The sequence below is a fragment of the Canis lupus genome, chromosome 20, assembly GCF_011100685.1.
Source record: "Canis lupus familiaris isolate Mischka breed German Shepherd chromosome 20, alternate assembly UU_Cfam_GSD_1.0, whole genome shotgun sequence".
Lineage (NCBI taxonomy): Eukaryota > Metazoa > Chordata > Mammalia > Carnivora > Canidae > Canis > Canis lupus.
This window is the reverse complement of record NC_049241.1, coordinates 18,117,822-18,139,419: the sequence shown is the minus strand read 5'-3', so window position 1 is coordinate 18,139,419 and position 21,598 is coordinate 18,117,822. Positions and strand designations below refer to the sequence as shown.

At 37.1% G+C, this 21,598-nt stretch overlaps 1 protein-coding gene across 4 annotated transcripts in view; it reads right to left on the bottom strand.

The window, feature by feature from the left end:
• The window catches only part of CNTN3 (contactin 3), a 329,505-nt gene that overhangs the window by 15,219 nt on the left and 292,688 nt on the right, over window positions 1–21,598 (bottom strand). For all 4 annotated transcript variants that reach the window (XM_038565832.1, XM_038565835.1, XM_038565833.1 and 1 more), the window contains 4 exons: window positions 20,360–20,430; window positions 19,158–19,392; window positions 16,775–16,890; window positions 4,425–4,608 (listed from right to left, as the gene is read on the bottom strand). In XM_038565832.1, coding sequence (XP_038421760.1) covers window positions 4,425–4,608; window positions 16,775–16,890; window positions 19,158–19,392; window positions 20,360–20,430 — 606 coding nt within the window. The remainder of the gene's footprint in view (window positions 1–4,424; window positions 4,609–16,774; window positions 16,891–19,157; window positions 19,393–20,359; window positions 20,431–21,598) is intronic.

The window sequence follows — 21,598 nt, the reverse complement described above, 5'->3', positions numbered from 1 at the left end:
GAGCTGATACTTGAGCAAAGATCTGAAAGAGATGAGAGAATAAGCCCTGGATAGCTGGAGGAACTTTCTGGACAGAGGGAACAGCAAATGCAGAGGCCCTAAAGTGAAAGTGGAGTGAGCAAAGACGAATATAGTAGGAAATAAGTCAGAGTAGGATTTGGAGGATGGATCATATAAAGCCTTGTTAAGCATTATAAGGATTTAGTATTTATCTGAAGTGAGATGAAATGGGACATCTTGAGCAATACTGGGGACTTTGGGAGACAGGGGTGAGGAGAGGCTGAACAGAAAGTGGTCATTGCCCTGATCCATGTGAGGGATACTCCACCTTGCATCAGGGTGACAGCAGTGAAAGCAATGGGATGTGGTAGGTTCTTGCAGAGTCAGATTCTGAACCAGTTGTAGGGGATGAGAGAAAGAGAAGAGTTGAGGGTGATTCCAAGATTTTTGACCTGAGAAACTGAAATACTGGGGTTTAATTTACTGAGACAGGAAATGTTGTAGAAAGGACAGGTTCTAAATGGGGTGGATGGGACAGTCAAAAACTTAGTTTTAGAAATATTCAGTATGAAGTCTTATTAGATGAATCTTGAGGATGTTGGTAGAGTGCTAAATCCATCCATACTGAAAGCCAGAATTACCACTTGACTTTTTAGTTATACAAAGCAGAATATTTGCCCTACAAATTCCTTCTTGCAATCTCTGAACATAAAATTCTCAATATGTTTCCTTTTAGAAGCCAAGAAATTTCATCATTTACATGCCATCTGCAATTTTTCCTCATCAGTGCCTTTAGAAACAAGATGTTCTTAAGAGTTAGCTCTCCTTGGGTTGCAAGTAACAGAGACCCATTTTAGATTACTTAAAGAGGCTAATTAGAGTTTAACTCAGAAATGCTTCCAAAAAACACAAGTATTTGGATATCAAAAATTAAGTGTTTAATGGAAGCTACAGCATTTAACTTGAGAATCCTTGTATTATTTTACATTAATCAAAAATAATCACCCAAGATCTGTATTGATATAAAGGCTTGCATACTAAATTCCATGATTACGAGTCCATGAAACTTGCACATTTTAAGCAAGATGGTAAAAGACTACATTAAGTGTTTTGAATTCACAATGTTCAGTCAAGAGGAAGTATATTTGATTAATAATAGTCCTTCAGGCTGGCCTGCTACTTTAAATTTCATTCATCCATTTAGCTACCCACTCAGTATTTAACACATGGTCTGTAGCACCATGCTGGGCACTAGGGCTGGATGAACAAGACACAGAAGGATTCTTTCCCCATAAAGTTTATAATCCAGAGGGGAAATCAGACAGCAAGAAAACAGTCAAAGATGTTATTTTAGTACTTATGTCTGAAGCATGATGATAATTCTCTTTATATAGAGATAATCACAAAAATCTTACCAAAATTCTTATAGGATTTGAAGCTAAATCCAAAGTCAAAGGTTAGGATGACTATTAAGAGTTGCCAGTAACAGTAATAAGAACAATTTAATTTATATATCTATCTATTTATTTATTTTTAAAGATTTTATTTATTTATTCATGAAAAGCACAGAAGGAGAGGCAGAGACACAGGCAAAGGGAGAAGCAGGCTCCATGCAGGGAGCCTGATGTGGAACTTGATCCCGGGACTCCAGGACCACACCGTGGGCCGAAAGGCAGGTGCTAAATCACTAAGCCACTGAGGCATCCCCAAGAACAATTTTAAAGGGTTCCATTTTACTTGCATTTTGGTATCTTTAAGGAAAATTATTAACATAAAATTGAAATTTGTAACATGCTTCTCATATCCAATCTTAGAATAATTAGGATTTCAATTATCTCTATCAATCTCTGACCCAAGGTAGGAAATTTTTCCCTAATAACACTACAGATCAACAAGCAATTCCACTGAATTGTAGAAATAAGAATGTATCACTTTCTGAGGGATTTTATTCAATTGTTGGAATTCCCATCAGACTACAGCTCCATGAGCAAAGGAATCCTGTCTAGCTTTGATCACATTACCCATATCCTAAGCATGGAGTAAAATCTCAAAAAACACTGATGTTAAATGAGACACAGATATTCTGATTATATGGATGAAAGAGAGGCTCGAAGAATTAAGACTCTGTATGGATTTGGATGCCTATCCTGCTACTAAGTCTGTGATCTCAGGGAAGTTAAATAACCTCTATATGCCCCAGCATCCTCATCTCTAAAGTGAGGCTACCATCAGCTTTGAAGTCATGGTGTTGCTGTGAGAACTGAGAATCAATATACAAAACATACTGAGAATAGTGACTGCAAATTGCTCAGTAAGTGTCAGTCATTAAAATCATAATCACCATCATTATTGTTGCATATTTCTACTTTAGATTGAGTGTTTATGTGTTACACTGAAATCATAAAAATTTCTTTTTAAAATTTTATTTCACTCATTGTACATTATCTTAATATTCCTATTATTTGTCTTTTCCTTATGTTTTACCAACTTAAGTTCTTCACTGATTCCATGATGATGTCATACTGTTATAATCATAAATTTTTAGCAAGTAATCATATCAATTATTAAGTCAGAGGGAAGAGCCAGATAAACTTGCTTGCATATATTCTTGCAATCAGAATTTTTGATTGATGCTGTGCTTTGAATACATAAATAATGATGTATATTTAAATCTTACTAATTCAGAATTGTTATTGAGAATACCAAACACATTTAGCGAGAAGTTCTAAACACAGAATGTTTTCAGTTTAAATATTTCCAAACCCGTATACTCCTTGGTCTAACCCCTGAAATGTATTATGAGTAAGAGGTTGGGGTCAGGCTTCCCCTACTAACTCGTGAAGGACAATATTGAATTATTCCATGAGTTGGCTGATTGTAAATGTATGTTACTGAAGATTTACAATGGTTTGTGTTAAACTTTTGCTCTGCAATCTCATTATATCAGCAAACTGGTAATTGAGTTCTCTTTTATATAGATAATTCAAACATGAACATGAACTTCGCTGATCAAATTAACACTGGCTAACTAAAATCTAAAGTAGTAGGGCAGCCCTGGTGGCTCAGCGGTTTAGCGCCGCCTTCAGCCCAGGGTGTGATCCTGGAGACCAGGGGTGGAGTCCTGGAGACCTGGGGTTGAGTCCCACGTCAGACTCCCTGCGTGGAGCCTGCTTCTCCCTCTACCTGTGTCTCTGCCTCTCTCTCTCTCTCTCTCTCTCTCTGTCTCTCATGAATAAATAAATCAGATCTTAAAAAAAAAATAAAGTAGTAGAATTATGTTTTATATATATTTTAACTTATCCACAAAGTTAGCCAGTGATATTCAGTTTTATATTATTGGTATTCTCAGCAATTTTATTTAACAAATGTATGGTCTCATAAAAATTTGAGGATTATATACAGATATAGAAATGCATTACAGAAATCAAGCAAAATTAATGTCTCATTCCCATATGCAGCCAGTTAAGCAAACATTTTTACCGAGTTAATAAATTTTGAAAACAAGAAGAAAAATAATTTTCTGTAAATAAAAGTAATACATTATTGGGTTAAAAGTATTTCATCCTTCATGCCCATTTCCTTACCTGCACGATGCTAAAAATAATGATAGCTACCTCCTGTGGTAGCTAGGAAATTTAAATGTGGGAATACATCTAAAGCACTTGGGACATAGAGCATTCTCAGTTGCTATCAGCTATGATGAAGACATGACAGAGACAATTCAAACAGTTGTACTACAAGAAGTTACTAACAAAATACAACAAATAAAAACATATCTGTGCTCTCAGTTTAACTGAAATATATGTGGGAGACTATAAAATTGCAAATTACTGATTTTCCTGTAGTGTAATTCAAAGCCAAGTTATGTATAGCTCATAATTGCGGCTTGTGAATTTACCTGTGAATACATAACTAACAAAGGCTCAGCTTTGAAGGCAACTAACATCTCTGGTCAGATTTTTAAAGTATTGGTATATTCACATGGACCAACATCTTCTGGTGGTAACCTTTTAATGCACATTGGCATCTTTTAAATAAAGTAGGAAAGCAAAAAACAAGAAAATCACTCGACTCTCTAGTATGAAATTTAACTTACTCATGTTTACCAGAAATCCTCAAGCTTTGGAAAACTAAAAACAAACACAAACAAACATGAAACTAAACTAAGTTTATCACATTTTGAAAGAAAAAAAAATCCCATACTAAGATTTTTCAAAAGGTACACATTTATTTTCACTTGGGGTTTCTATCTAATGATTCAGGGGTATCACAAAGACAAAGATATATGTGACTGAATTTCCAAGGGTTTGGGGTTGGATTTGTAAGATTCAGTGTGCTTACTGACTTGGGTTGTCCATTTTAAATGATGAAGAAAGCTACCATAAATTACTTCCTTGCCATTGAAAAAATCAGAATATACGTACGAGTTTTCTTGGTGGTTGCATTCACTGTGGTGCTAAAGGGACCAGCCCCAGCACTGTTGTAAGCCCGGACAGCTGTGTAATATGCCAAGTTACTCTTCAAGCCACGGAGTCTGGCTGACGTCTCATTTCCTGCCACTTTCACTTTGCTTGATGATTCTTCTTCTCCGTTATTCCAATAGCGCACCTGGTGGACAGAAAAACATTAATGATGCGAAAGGTTGACACAAACAGTACTACCCCTTTACATGAAGTGATTTTCATGAAAATGGGTACTGTACTATATATACATTAATCATTTATGCAACAAATGCTGGTTAAGGACCTCGTGTGTGCTAAGTGTTCCATTAGGTTCTGTTCCACAAAAGTGAGAGAAAAAGGATGGCAGGAGGAGACAGAAAATGAATAAGCACATGAAGAAGCCAGATAAAGTCAAAGAGAGTAAGTGCTTGACTACAGCTCATCAAGGGGAAAATGAGGGTGAAATCTTATTGAATAAAGCAAGTGCACCCCGCCCCCTTCTCAGGCCCTAACCAACTAGGTCCAAGCTCAAGATCAGAATGCTGGCAACTCTATTTAACCTCCACTCAATGCTAGAGGTTCCCTCCGGGAAGAAAGTGAACTGTCGGAGAAAAAAAAAAAGACTATCAAAAAGCCAGCTGGCCACTGGATTATCCTACAGTGATGGCCAGGTGTCAACAAGTCCACCTGCTCATGCAGAGCTGCTGAAGAGAAAAGGAAAGCAGTTAACACAGTTAAATTTAAGTATATGATAACATGTTTTACTTGTATTTCATTATTCTGAATTGTGAAAATGATCCAAGATATTATATAAAGATAAATGCATATGTAGTATAAGGCATAAAAATAGGTTAATGAGAATATTTAGTAAAAAAGAAAGAAGCGTAGGAAAATACAATAAAAATACATGTTTCCTATCTCCAGTCTTTGCTATAAAGTTCTGCTATGCTCTGCTAGGAAGTTTGGATTATCTATAAAGTAAAAGCAAAACCAACACAAACAGCAAAGGCATCAAAACCACCAAATGGTTCAGGAAAAGTACAGCCATTCCTCAAGAGAAGGCCAGATATTACCATTTAGTCCTGTAAAGCAGGGACCAGACACTTAACATAAATGTGTAAAGCACACTGGGTACATATTTTTTGCTTTCATAAAGAAATACATATGCTCTCTCCTGTTTTTCTTTTTTTTTTTCTCCTGTTTTTCTTGCATCATGTGCCCTTTCTGTCTGACTTTCATTGATCTATTCTTGATAGTGAAATATGAAAACGGAAGACCATTTCTGTAATTTGTGTATGTCAACAGCTGTTCAAGCACAATGAAAATGGCAGTTGATCCTTAGCCGTCAGAGTCATGAGGGCAACAGACACTTGTGGGGACTGTGGCAAAATAGCCAGCCAAGTTTCATCTTAGTAAGGGAGCCACTGTTTGGCTCTGGTTGACTGAGGGAAGATAGAGCCAATATTTACAGGACTTTTTTTCTTTTTTAAGATTTATTTATTTGAGAAAGAGAGAGAGAGAGAGAGAGAGATAAAATCTCAAGCAGACTCCCTGCTGAGTGTGAAGCCCAATCAATGCAAGGCTTGACTCCCTGACCCTGAGTTCAAGACCCAAGCTGAAATCAAGTTGGACATTTGACCCACTGAGCCACCCAGGTGATTTTTTGTTTTTCTTTTTTAAGAAAAGGAGAAACCTTTATTTTAATGTGAAATGGTTCAAATTTAGTGTTGGCTCCATTTTTTAAAGTCATTGTCCAAACAAAGCACGTTTATGAGCTACTTTGGTGACCAGTTTTAGCCCTCTGAGAAAAATACACTAGAAATTACTGTTTTTTAAAAAAATGAATAACCATAAAATTCTTTATTTAAAAAAATTAGTAGCTAAGTATAAATCTCAGATTTTTCAATAATGATCCTAAATTAGCACACTAATATACTAGAACAATATTTTCCCTACATATGTATATGTGTATATATATGCATGTATGCACATATGTGTGTAAATGTGCAAATTTATGAATGTAAATGTATGTGTTTTTATTCATATTTACATTCATATTTATACTGGTATATAGGACCCCTTAAATTCATGTAAAATGCTGTGTCCATGTATATATGTAAGTGCATTTCTCTTGGAAAAGAGTTATTAATTCTTATAAAACCTTACAAGGAGGATATGAATTCAAATGATCAGGACTAATTGAATATGTTGTTTCTATTAAGTTAACAGTGAAACCTGATGATGACATTTTAGCAAAGAAAAATCCACATGTCTTAGGGAACCTGTTTTACCATTACAAAAGAAAACCACATAGATTGTATTCATTAATTGAAGATAACATACAAAATTGTCTTTTATAAAGCCATAGCCAAGTAAATTGTTAATGGATACAAAAAACTGGTACAGATTCCATATTCAACAACTGATAACACTAGGTAGTGTTAGGTTTAGAGGACTCCAACTTGGTAAGACACATTCCCGGCCCTTGAAAGCATTATCTACGTATTAACTAAGAATGACACATAATCAATAATTAAAATAAAATGTTACAGACAGCCTGAAATTTGCAGCCTTGGACATAATATAGATTGGGGAAAGAAATCACATAATTATGAGCTATTAAAATCCTCCCTTAACAGATGGAACAGCAGAGGCACCAAGGAGTTAATAAATAACTCAATCAAGGCCATTGGGTCATACACACTGGTCTCAGCTCATGGGCCATTCTTTCTTTGATATGTCAAATTACCTCAATATAAGTTGCCTACAAAAGTGTTCCCTAAGTGAATGACTTAAAGAAGAAATGAAATTAATTTTCAATTGGCATAAGGAATATTTCTTATAGATTTACTTATAAAAAGTACTTAAGATTTTTGATAGCAGGATGCTTCTGAAGTACTCCATGGGCTAGGATGAGGGATTTATTTTTAGAACTTGGTTGCTGACACATATTAGAAATATTGAGACCACAGAGAAAATTTGTGCCAAATTGAAATGTGATATTAGTTAGAATTGATTAAAATTCTAAAAAATTGAATAAATATGCATACAACTCAAACAAAAATAAAACAGGGTAGTACACTTGATATTCCCAATTTTCTATGAGTAGTTAATACATTATGTCTATATAATTTAGCTTAAAAATATTTATTAAAGGTGGATAATTTTTTCTTAAATAGGGAAAAGTTTTAAAAAAGTGAAAAAAGAAAAATAAAAGAGGAAAAAGTTGAGAATGAAATAAAGACAAATATCATATTTTCCCTCTCAGTTGTGTTTGGGTTTAAATAGTAAAAGTCTTATACCTGAGAAAACAGACTATAACTCCATGCTGATTTGGGTTTTATAGATATACCGCAATGTAGGAAAGAAGAAAGGAAAAGTATCTAGACTGAAGAAGAATCTCTGCAAATATAATTGTCCAGACTGTGTCAATTATACTTCAGTTAAAAGATATGATACAGAACATATATATGTATATATATGTTTGTATAACATCTGGAGGAAAAGAATTAATATAACAATGACAGAACATGAAAGTTCCATCTACTAAAGATGAGCAGAGAAAAATATTGCAAAATACATAAAGAACTCTGCCAACAAGAAAAAAAGTTAGCAGACTTAGCTAGTGGGAGACTAGCTACAAGATACTGATCTAAAGTGGATCCTAAAGTAAGTATATCTAAATGTCCAAATTTACTAAAGAAGGGCCTGAATTTATGTCATCAGAGTAGAAGATTAAAACAAACAAACAAACAAACAAACAAAAAAAAAACAAAAGAAAACTGGATGGATTTGAAAAATATCAGAAAAATACAGTATTAAAAAATAAAGCCACTGATAAAATTAAGTGATAAAATGAATCATGTCTACGTGATTGAAAAGAGAATGAATAAATCCAGACAACATGGAGAGAAAAAAAAATTATGAAAGCAAGGTTAAGAGATACCAAACATCAATCAAATGAAAAGTTCCAACCAGAGTTTCAGAAGAGATGAAGGAAAAGGCAACAACAAAAGAGAAAACATCTGAGCGTTTTCCAGAATTGAAGATACGCATTTTCGAGTGGCAAATTCTGAGTTTGGGGGTAGGGGGTGGGAAATAAAAGGTAAATCCACTGCAAAGGAGCAGGTGACAAGAATAATTGTGGCTTTCAGCATTTTTCCATTGCTGTATACATGAGAGTTAGAGCCCATCTTCTTGAATAGCTGTGTATCACTGTGCCTTGGTTTGCTAGTACCAGTGTACCCCTGTGAAGAGAAACAACTGCACTTCTCGGTATGGCAGACAGCAGGAGGGACAGATGCCAAGTTGTGGTCACACACCTGACGCTGTGTTTGTCTTGGTTATTACCACAGCTCTACCACCCGCAGCAAAGCCTGCACAAAGTAAGCACTCAGTATTACTGGATTCTTAAATGATTTAACAAATGAAGTCTAAAATGCCACTTTCCTTTCCACCGGAGATTCAAAGATCCCCAACCCCTTGGAATCTCCTTTGGAATGCTAATGAGCTATCTGGTGGTTGCTGGTTCTTGGATAGCTTTAGAATGGGGGCTAGATGCCAGGGGAACCAACCTTATAAATAGAGGGTGGGAAATTTCAGCCCCAGCTCCTGACAAGGGGCTGAAGGTTGGGTTATTGAGGTTAACTAATGATCACTGATGTAATCAAAGCCTATGTACTGAAGCCTCCTCCATAAAAATCCCAAATCGAAGGGTTCAGAGAGCTTCTGGGTTGGTGAACACACTAAGATGCTGAAGGGGTAATGCTGCTGGAGACGGTGTGAAAGCTCTGTGAGTGCCCCTTCTACAGAAGATGTCTTATGCATCTCTTCCATTTGGCTGTTCCTAAATTGTATCCTTCATAATAAATATATAATGGTAAGTAAAGTACTTTCCTGAGTTTTGTGAGCTGTACCAGCAAGATCTCAAACCCAACGAGGAAATTGTGGGAGCTCCTGACTTACAGTCAACCAGAAGTACAGGAGGCATGGCATCTGAGGTGTGTATGGGTGTGTGTGTGGGTGGAGGAACTGGCAGCCTTGCGTCCTACACCCTTAATTGTGGTATCTGAACCTAATTCTAGGTTGATAGTGTCAGAATTGAACTCAATTTTAGGATACCCAACAGGTGCAGGAGAATTGGTCAGTGTAGAGAAAAACCCCAAATATTTGGTGTAAGAAGTTTTTGGTGTGATGAGGGAGCAGAAGGCTAGCTGAAGACAAAGCACAGGCTGACACCCTGCAACATCCCCCTCCTCACCATAGGCTATGCTATACATTCCTAGGAAGCTCCCAACTGTCTTAATTTTAATGCCTTGCTAGAGGGAAAGACAACCTTAACTTGACAACGGCAAGGCCTCCACTATTTGCTGGTCCTCTTTAGCTTATGAAAGTTCTTTTGAAAATCTCCATTTACCTTACCTCCCCCAACCCCAAGTATTATAATCAGCCACCCCTCACAACCTTGGGGCAGCAGCTCCTTCTGCCCACAGGTCCTGTCTCCCTGCTTTAATAAAACCACTGTTTTGCACCAAAGATGTCTCAAGAATTCTTTCTTGGTCATTAGCTCCGGACCTCACCCCACCAAACCTCGCCTAGGTTCCAAAACTACATCTTCTGGATGAGTAAACAGAAACAAACTTGAGGAATATATGGATTTAAAATGCTATCTCTGTTTCTGTAAGCAATTTGGTTATCTCAAAAACTAATGTCCCTGCTATGAGGAGTCCTTAATATCATTGCACAAGAGATTTCACTTAATTAAAACTTAACACAAAGTGCAATTTATAAAAGTAATGTATTGAATAATGACACTTTTTTAAGCCATTAAAGTACAGTAATGTATTGAAAAATGGCACTTTTTTAGCCATTAAAATATGGGTATTAAGTCAGAAATACTATTTTAGTAGATTAAAGTAATTTTGTTTATACTTAAAGATTTTCAGAGAGACAAATATTTCAACTTAGCTACTAGAACAAACATATTTAAATAAATATAAGGCAGGCAAAATGCATCCAATAGTGTTTTGGTAGACAAATCTGGATCTATCTTCAATTCTTCTTTACTTGGCTCTCAGTTCTAGGAGGGCTACATGACCCTGGCCCTCTGGCTTCTCACTGGATTTGGCCAATAAAAGGATGGGAGTGTAGGAGGAGAGAAGCTATATTTATTGCCCTGGATCCCTCAGTGCTGAGACACAGTCTGCCAGGGACTACCTTTTCCTAGCAAAGAAAACACACACACACACACACACACACACACACACAAAACAACTTCCAATTATAAAATAAGTCATGAGGATCTAACGTACAGCAATGGTAACTGTGAAGGTAGGTCTTTTATATTTTTTAAATTTTTTATATTTATTTTATTTTTTTCTTTTTAAATATTTTATTTATTTATTCATGACAGGCAGAGAGAGAGAGGCAGAGACACAGGCAGAGGGAGAAGGAGAGAAGCAGGCTCCATGCAGGGACCCCGACATGGGACTCGATCCTGGGTCTCCAGGATCACACCCCGGGGTGAAGGCGGCGTCAAACCACTGGGCCATCGGGGCTGTCCCAGGTCTTAAAAGTTCTCATTACACACCCCAAATTTGTGACTATGTGTAGCAACGGATGTTAACTAGTTTTATTGTGGTGGTCATTTCACAATATATACAAATATAGACTCATTATGTTATATACCTGAAGCTAATATTGTACCTTCAGTTATATCTTAAACACATACACACAGCTCCATTTGAACATCCCACACTCATACACAGTTACTGCTCTCTCTAGCATAGCTAATCCTCACTCTGAGCCAAAAAAAACTGCATCTTTTCACTGAAATTCATTTTTGCCTGTTTCCTGTTTGTTTAAATGTGGCTCAATTGTTTCTATCCAATTTTCCTAAGTACATTTGATTCATTCTAGAATGAAGTTAATTTTTTGCCTGATAGTAAGGAATTAGACTTAATGTACATTCTTTTTTTTTCAGTAAAATTTTCACACTCTCAAAAAATTACTTAAATATTTGACATCTTTTTCCATTGTAATTAAAACGTTAGAAACCAAGCACATTCTGTAGAGCTATTTGGAACAGGAGTCTGGACAAAGAGGACAAAGAAGTCAATAGTTAGGCATTTTGCACACATTTTTTATTGTGTTGCCCTCCCACACATTTAAAAAAATCTACTAAGTTTCCCCCAAATATACTAATCTGTATTATTTCACAATTGTAGACTTTTGTTTCAATCACTTATCAAGGTCATTCTCCCAAGTTTTATTTTTTCAAGGCACATAATGGCTTTAAGAAATTGATGGTATATACCATGCTGTAACTTTGGAGCTTTTGTTCCTCTGGCACTTCCTACCCATGAACTTAAACACTCTGCATCCTCTTTATCATGTCTGTATCTCTTGTTCCTATCCAAAGGGCACAAGAAAAGATCTGAGCCTGAGTGTTACGGTTTAGCAGATGAAATAAATTGGAGCCTAGGGAAATGAGCTCCTCAACTACTACTTGGTCAAATCAGAAAGAAAATTAGTCTAGATGGTAATGATGATGTGTGCTCAGCATGCCACGTGGCACATGATCAACCCTCACTGAGATGAGAGAAGAGCAGGAGCTATTAACAATTTTAAAGCCATATTGGGGAAACTGCAACCCAGAAAGTTAGCCACATGACTGGTAATTAAACACTCTGCTATGTCATTTGTTTTTCCACGTTAGTGTTTAAATCATTATTGAACCTAAGAAAAAATATATTTTTATTCTGGTGTAATTATATAAATTATTTCTTAAGATTCTCCCAATTAGTGCATCCTTCCCTTAGCTTGTTTTCTTTCTCTTCCTATTTAACAAGCATTTGGGAAAGAATTTTCTGTAGTTGCTTCCTTTCAACACTGTATTCATACTACATTTTAAAGAAAGATTTTATCTATTTATTCATTTGAGAGAGAGAGAGAGAGAGGCAGAGACACAGGCAGAGGGAGAAGCAGGCTCCATGCAGGGAGCCCAACATGGGACTCAATCTGGGGATTCCAGGATTACGCTTTGGGCCGAAGGCAGGCGCTAAACCGCTGAGCCACCCAGGGATCCCCAAATTTCAAGATGAGTCACATTTTCCCATCGCCTCTCTCATCTTTTTGTCTCCTAGCCCAATGGCAACACCAGCACCAACAGAAACAACAGCCATTGAGCTGTACACTTGGACTGTGCTAAGTGTTTCTATATTTCTTCACTGTTTTTCAAATTTTTCCTTCCAAAGAAATCTTATCCCGGTGACCAATACTCAAAACAGAGAAAAGCCCAAGTCTCTTTGGGCTGTTTTGATAGTAGCTGCTTTATCTCATTTTATTCTCCTATGTTGCAGTGTATTATTTACTATTATCATCTTTATTTTAACTGAGCTTTGGAGAGCTTTAATAACTTGCTCAAGGCCACAGAGCAGTAAGATAGTAGAGTCAAAATTGCGTTTATTCAATCAACACATATTTTTTTGCATGCCTCCTGTGTGCCAGATAGGACTCCTGGCACTTAGCATACATCACTGAATAAACAAACAGAGTTTCCAGTCCCTTGTGGAGCTTATATTCTATCCTAGTGGAATTGAAGGCAAGTTTGTCTCATTCTAAGATGATAAGGTACCATGCTGGCTCTCTTTGGATTCTTTGGTTTTCTCTTTCATCCAATCACTCTTTCCTGACATGGACAATAGAGGTATAATTGAGCTTTCTTTTAGAATACTCTTTTTTAAAGATTTTATTTATTTGACAGAAAATGAGAGAGAGAGAGAGAGAGAACAGGAGGAGCAGCAAGCAGATGGAGAGGGTGAGGGAGAAGCAGGCTTCCTTCTGAGCAGAAAGCCCGACAGACCATGGGGCTCCATCTTAGTACCTAGGATCATAACCTGAGCTGAAGGCAGATGTTTAACTAACTGAGCCATCCAGGCACCCCTCTTATAAAATATTATCAGTTTACATTTATGTAATGCCAAATTAACATCTATCTGTCCCTATGCTGCCAAAAAAATTGCCACCAACTACTAACTTTGCTGTGGTGCTTTGAAATCCACAAACCCCATTTCTGTATATTCTCTTGTTTATTTCTCTTAACTATTTCACAAAGTACAACCAACTCTCAAATTATGATTCTGTCTTGTGGTTTGTAAAGGGCAAAGTTATTAATGGGAGATGTGTATCTCAGTCTAATGTCTGAGGCAAGAAAAATGTGTTTATTTTCTTTAAGTAAATTTGATTTACCACTGAGTTTCCTATCCTGCTCAGCTAATGGGAAATTCAACCTCAGTCACTGCTGGGGCACCCATTCCCAAAACCTTAAGCCAAGAAAGCTTAATATTATATTGATTTGATCCCTTTGGTTCCTGGACCATGCTTGGAGAACGGAAAATCATTGATCATTGCTGAATGTGGGAAACACGTTTCCTCCTGTGATCTTGCCACCAACATAGAGATTGCCAGGTAGAAAGGCATGGGCTCCCCAAGATTTTAAAAGCCTCAGATCTTTATACCACCAAGGTCACCTGAAATTTCTCTTCTATTTTGTCCTCAGTGGCATTTTCTTTTTTCTTACCCTCCAGGATACATGGAACTCTTCTTATTGGCTTGAGTTTTGGAAACAAAACTAGGAAGAAAGTACTTTTGCAGGCAATTCCTTCTAACAACCTTCATAAATTCTCTTAAGGCAAAGAAGCTTAGAGCTGAAGAATTGCTTGAGGATATTTACAGGGGAGAATTCTATTTATTAGTATTTCAAAAATTCTTTTGAGATACTGTTTACACTTATGGATTGTTTATTATTACAAGCCAGAAACTGTGAGAAGCACATTAACTGTCTAATATCATTCAATACTTCCCAAATCCTAATAAGGTTATGCCAATTACTGCCCTATTCTGCAGGTGTGGAAAATGAGGCTCACAGACTTTATGCAACTTTTCCAGCACAGCCAGTGAGTGGCAGTCAAGATGTGGCACAGGTTCGAGCTCAGAACTACTTCCTTTTAGATCTCCTTCCATCCCATTTACCTTTCCCGACAATGCCGTTTCTCTAATCACTGGGGAGCTACTAAGGGTTGCCCACAACCTTTCACTGCTTCATAGAATTGAGGGAACATTCCAACTAAATGTTCTTGGCTTCCTCTCAGGTGCTGAATCAAGCTGCATGGCTCTGTTTCTAGTCAAGTTTCTCTGGGTTAGGACTCATGTGTCCTGTACTGAAGGTGAGGGAAGACCTTTCCCTATGGATACCTACTAAAAATATACATTAACAAGACCATTCCTAGATGTTTGGGTTCAGTGAGTCCAGGGAGGGACCTGGGGGGTTCATCTTTAGCAAAAGTTCAGGTAATTCTGGTGAAGGTATTCTACAGTACCATCTTGGAGCACCGCTGCTCTAGACTATCTTTTCTCTACTTTATCATTAATATTTATTCAAGTCAATATTTGGTTATCAGAAAAAGAAACTCTCCAAATTCAAATATAAAGGGAGTTTCCTGAAAAGGAGGGCAAGGTGACATTATGGAAAAAAATACAGAAAGTCTGCTTGAGAACTGGGCATTGTCAAAGAGCTATTCTGTTATGCTGTTTCTGGATCCATGCGTCCCTGTCTCCTCCATTCATTGGAGTTGTATGAGGGTATGTCTGTTCCATCTCATTGCTGTAGATGAGATTTGTTACGCTTGCCCATATTCTTAACTTGAGAAGCCTGAACTGAGTCCTAAATTTGACATATCAGTGAGTGCATTACACTCATAATTACAACCTCTATGTTGCTTCATTCAATATATCAAACAAGAATCTGACTAGCTCAGCTTAACTGTCCAAGGATCAGGTGGGTACCCTGGTGCAATAGTTTGAGGTTATGTGGAGGGGTATTTGGTCCTGTGTTGCAAATGTGCCTGTGTAAGCCTGCCACTGAATCGGGAGTTATAGGCATGAGAGAAGGTTCTTAAAAAGAGGACTAAAGGTGGGGATGAAATCATACCTATGACTCTTACAATATCACTGTCAGAGAAGTCTTTTTAAGACTACTTTTTGGGCACCTGGGTGTCCCAGTTGAGTAAGCATCCAACTGTTGATTTTGGCTCAGGTCATGATCTCGGGGTATTGATATCAAGCTCCATGTTGGGCTCTAAGCTCACTGGGGTGTCTGATGGAGATTCTCCTTCTCCCTCTGTCCCTCCCCCCCACTTGCATGCTCTCTCTCTAGGAAATAAATACATAAATCTTCAAAAAAAAAAAAAAAGACTTTACTTTTTATCTTGCCAGTTCTCAGATCAACTGCTTCCAGTTCTAACTCCTCCCTAGTAACCATGGGGCCCAGTAAGAATGGTTCTTTCCAATATTGAAAGTCGTCTGTGATCTGGCTCTCCTGTGTCTATCTGCAATCATCCAACCTACAGGAAACTTCTTCAGCAGATGGGTCTCTACTCCCTCTGCATTTCCAACATGCCACACTTAATCTAGAATTTTCCATCTTCTCTGTGTTTGCTTACTTTTCCTTTAAAGTCCCATTAAGCCTATGAAAACGTTCAAGATTGCTCATCACTCTTGCCCATTCCAATATTTCTCCTCTGTCACCTTTTCTGGTCTTCATTACATTTGGTCTTGTGTCATCCTATGTTTCAGATCTCTTATCTTATTTCTCCAGAGTACTTTGAAGGCAAAAATTATGTCACAGACTGCAGGCAAGAATTAAGTTATAGACAGATATCTTCTAAAGAATCTGAATTACACATTGTAACAAGTCTACCAAGAAAGTAAGACAAAGAGATGGAAGAAAATGATTTCCTATTGGGATAAATATCCTTTGGACTTAAATATTACAGTTTAACCTCTTATTTTTTTAGTTAATCTAAAAGATTTGGCCCATTTGATATATGATTTCCTTCCATATTACTGTTTTCTTTCTTTTTCTTCATTAAATATCTGTTTATTTATTTTAGAGAGACAGAGATGGGGGGAGGGTCTGAAGGAAAGGGGAAAAAAAGAACCTCAAGCAGACTCCTTGCCAACCATGGAGCCTGACATGGGGCTTGATCCACGACCCTGAGATCATGACCTACACCAAAACCAAAAATCCAACGTCCAACTGACTGTGCCACCAAGGCACTGCACTGTTTTTTGTTTTCTATCCCAAGTTATTTTATTCAGCTTAAGTTAAACTCAATATCCATTGATAATCACATGGGACAATGTACTGGTAAAATTTCAACAAAAGTTAGACTTTAGTTAAGATGTCATTGTTAAAAAGAATTTTAAATGAAAGGAGACAAGGTGCCATGGCAACATACATACACAGTCTAATTAGTTTTAAAAGAAATTACCTCATAGCCCAGTAAATGTCCATTGCTTAACTTCCAAGGAATGGTGTTCCATGACACTTCAATTTCTGAGGAGGAAAGGCTATTTGCAGACACTCGAGATGGAGCTATTGTAGGCTCTGTTTGGCAAAAGCAAGTGAAACACAATTATTATTTTGATAGTTAATTAAAAATCTACTGGAGTTCTTATTTTCAAAAAAGCACTTTAACATATTTGAAAACACAATAAAATATAAAAACATTTGAAAACATAAACCATCTCCTGATCTATTTCCATGCCTTGGGAATAGACAGGCTTTTCCTTGCTAAATAGCTACAGAAACTGTTCTTTCCTCCATTGCAGTTTTTTCTTAGTATCTTTTCTGCCCTTCTTTCCCTTTGTTCTCCTCACCAGATCATTATTTATCTCCCCTTTATCCCACAGCTCCTGCTCGGGCACTCCTATGCCCACAAATGCTGCCTATTTGTTTGTTGTTTAATTTTGTCTTGTTAAACAAAGTCATGCTCTACAAAGTTCATTTATTCAATAAGTATTTACTTAGTGCCTTCTGTATCCAAGGCCCATAGGAAGGGTACACTTAAATGAGATGAAGCAACTTCCAGTTTACTGCTTTGAAGGAGTCAACAGACATGCACAGAACATTATCACACAACAAAGAGATTCCTTTGTAATAAACAACTCTTAGCATTAGGAAATCACAGTGATTCTCCTCTCTCAGGGCACAGCTCTGAGCAGGGACCTCCTCTTTCCCAATATCCATTTCTGTGTTAAAAGATACTTCTTCTGGGCCATGCTGATTGATAGTGAAGCAGAGTCTTGGTCCAAGGAAGGGTCTATTAGATTTTTCTCTCCTGAGAATTTGAAACTTGGTTTGAACAGATGAGGAGTACTTGAGGCCAGTCAGTCCAGCCCTGGCACCCTAGAGAGTCAAATGGTTTCTGAGGCTCCAGAGCTTCTCTTATGAATGACCTTTAAGAGGTATGCTGTTTAAATCCTCCTTTAATTCAATAAGTCCTAGTGTATTTCCAACAAATCTCTCATTTTTTTTTTCATAGAAAAGTCAAATCTGTTTCTGATGTTTGGAACAGAAAGTCCTTTACCCAGCTTATCGTGGTGGTGAGAATAGTAACAGGAGGAGGAAAATACAGGGGGAAAGAGGGTAAAAGGCTGCAGTTAGCCCTCTCCCCAACCGCCACCCCTCCCAATCCAAGATGCACAGGGTAGGCAGTGTCTGAAACCTCCCTGGTTACCTGCTATCCTTCCTCAGAACCCTACCCTTGTAATGAATATCCTTGGCCACTCTTGGAAATGGGGTCTGGCTATGAATATAAAGGCTCTTTTTTTGTGAAGGTTTTTATACTACTTGTTTTTCTCTCAGAACTCCACATAAAAAGAAAGGATATGAATAGTGTCTGGGGTATTAAAAAATGAGTCTTCTTATTATTATAGACATGACAACTGTGGACCACCTTCTACAATTTATTACAAGGTCTCAGGGCAGAGAAGATACTGTGAAATCACATTTCATGAGTTCAGAATGGTGAAGAGCAAAGACTCTGGGTTAAAATACTTGCTTAGTAAGTCTGTATGGAGTTTGGCAAGTTTATTAATTTCTTTCATTAAACTTCCATTTTCTTACCTATAAATGGGCCATAATAACAGTACCTACATGAAATTCCCCCTTAGAAAATAAAAATTAGGTAAAGTCTGGCAATGATAAGCATTCAAGACACATTAGCTCCTGCCATTCTTATTAAGTTGAACCCCATTGGATAGCCAATATTTAGCTGCTTTTGTCTTATAAAAATGGCAATTTCATATGATTCTCCCGATAACAATATTTTCTAAAGAGATCCCACAGTTGAGGTAGGTATGAAAGAAAGGCAGAGAGATGGTATGGGTCCAGAGTGGGGTATGTACAAATCCACACTGGCTGGAACTGGTGCGTCACATCTTCCAGCCCATACATTGCACACTTCTCCATAACACTTCTGTCCTCCCACACTACTCTGCTAACATGCTATTCTCAGGTCATGGGAAACACTGTAAGAAGCGAGATTAGGGAACTTCCATGAGAATACCTTAATCTTATCCCCAAAAGAAGAAGGCTGTGGAAGTCAGTGCTGTTCTCTGCTTCACAAGCTGGAACTCAGAATGTACTCCTCATCCACAGACTTTAACCTTTAGTTATACCCTTTGACTAGCTACTGAGTCTTGTGCTTCATGGTTGATATTTATGACCTGGACTGTGAATCTAACTGTGACTTCAGTCATTATTCTTGTGAAGAAACTTATCTGAAGTCACAAAGAATTTCCACATCAATTTTGGGAGCATTAGTGGTTTATTAGGATTGAAACAATACATAATAAAAATATTCCCCATACCTTCTTCTGCAGAAAACACTGTAGTCACTGGGCTAAATGGTCCTTCCCCTTTGTTATTATAAACACCCACTTTCACTTCATACAATGAAAATGGCATGATGCTTTCATTCCTAAAGACATATCTTGGGGTATCAGGAGATGTGACCACTGTCTGGATCCAGTTGGTAACTCCAAGAGGGCGGAAAGCAACAACATAACCAAAACCTCCACCGTTCTGTAGTTCTTCAGGGACTGGCTACAAAGGAAAGACATATTAAATCACGCTTACACATGAGGGCTAAGGCAAAAATAAATGGAGCTATAATCCTTAGCCTTTTGCAAAACCCATAAAATAATAATCAACATCATATTAAGCAGTTACATAAAAAAGGAAAGAAGGGTCGGAGGCACAGCCACCTGCTTTTAAAGAGACATATGCCACTCTTTCATAGCCATCCAAATAACTAATTGGAATTCTCCAAAATTACTCAGATATTTTGAGCATCCTATAGCCCCAACCTGAGTTATGTATCATAAAATATACATTCAGTTGAATATACTTTATCTCTTGAGTCATATAAAAATCGCCTAATCCCTAATGTTGACTTTACAGAAAGAAATTACCCGTTGATACGATGACGAAGTACAAAGGCGTAAAAGTATATTTAAAAAAAGGTAAAAACGATTTATTAAGGTCAAAGCTGTATTTAGATCGTGTCAAAAATTTCTATTGACACTCCATCAGGATCTCTTAACTTCCTATTTTTTCAACAACATCTTCAAATAACACAGCCAATTCTCATGCTTTCTGACTTTAAATGTGTTAATTAAAATTTTTCCTAATTACAACATAAAGCAAGAGCTGAGAGCATGGCCAGGAAGCAAGCACCTGCTGGAATCAGAGTCTGCATCATCAGTGGGGTTACAGTTGTATGGAAAGCTGTGAGAACCGCTTGAGAGCAAACAGCCAGGACCTGACTCTCACCTCTGTGTTTACCAGCCAAATGACCCTGGGCAAATTATTTAATATTCTCTATGCCTTAGTGTTTTCATCTATAAAATGTTGCAAGAGTGAAATGAAAAAAATATACAAACTGCTAGAAATAGTAATTGGCATAGGGTGAGCTACTAGTATTACCACCACCTCCAATACCACTACCAGCACCAGCCAGGCATCCATGATGGGAATAGGAAACCCCAGAGGACACCATTCAGACACTTACATCCCAAGTTATCACCAGCTCAGACCGGCTTCCACCTCCTCCACTGACTTCTGAAGGAGGCACTTCTGGAACTGTGTAGGTCAGAGAGACAGAGATAAAACCTTATTTGCACTTGGTAATATTTAACTGAAAGATGATTCAATGTTGCTTATTTCTAATGTTTGAAGTAATTTGATCAATGGTACATTATACGTGTGTGTATGTGTGTATTATGTGAAACATACATTCAATATATATATATATATATATATATTTGAGGAGCTCACCAAATAATTTAGATTTACATGAAATTATCAAAGATTCAAAATATCTCAAACAATACAAAAACTGCCTCAGTTCAAAGGTCAATACAACAAGGGAAAGTGATTCATTGGGAAGTATGGAAAAGGAATCCAGCATAAATTTTTAACTTGCGACTATTTCACAGTAGAGATATGACTGCTTAACCAACATTGACTTTACCTAAAAAAATGACCTAGACTCAACTCTTCAAATTTTGTTAGGAGATATTCTTTATAAGCTCCCATAGGCATCAGATTCCTTGCTTACACCAAGAACTTTATGCTTAGTAAATTCTATGACACAACTAGAATAGAAGTTCCCTGACTGGGTGTCTTTGTTTACAGCTGTATTCACCATATATCTAGAAAGTGCTGAGTACATAGTAGAAACTCCTTAAATATGTGTTGCATTAATAAATAAATGGACTACAAATATCAGCATGGTTCCCCTATTTCTCATAATTCCTTCCATAAATATCACCTGTATTGTCCTGAGTAAAAAGGCATCATTAAAATTACTGAAACGTATTTCATGACTTATATTTTGGCTCGTTCCTAAAGTGATGCACTAGCTACACTTCAAACATCATTTTAATTAATATTAATTAAAAGGAAAGTCTATAGATTCTCTCAGATGCATCAGTAATGTGATACTATGTACACTTCCTAATATTCAGTTTCAATGTTAGGATATTTTTAGAATTATAAAAATAGTCTTAAAGTTAATACTAACAGTTGACACAAACATGAATTTTAAGAATGATTCTCTCTTAATCTAATAGTCGAGGGGTCAAAGTATTCCTAATCGCCAGTTGCTTGAGCTCATTCATGGAGCTTGGTGGTGAAATGAGATTTCCTAGCAGCAGAACTCCCAAATGTCATTATCCTAACAATTTGTCAATGCTTGTTATAAATGAAAACAGCATTTCCCCTGTTAATAGGGTGAGTATGTCAGATA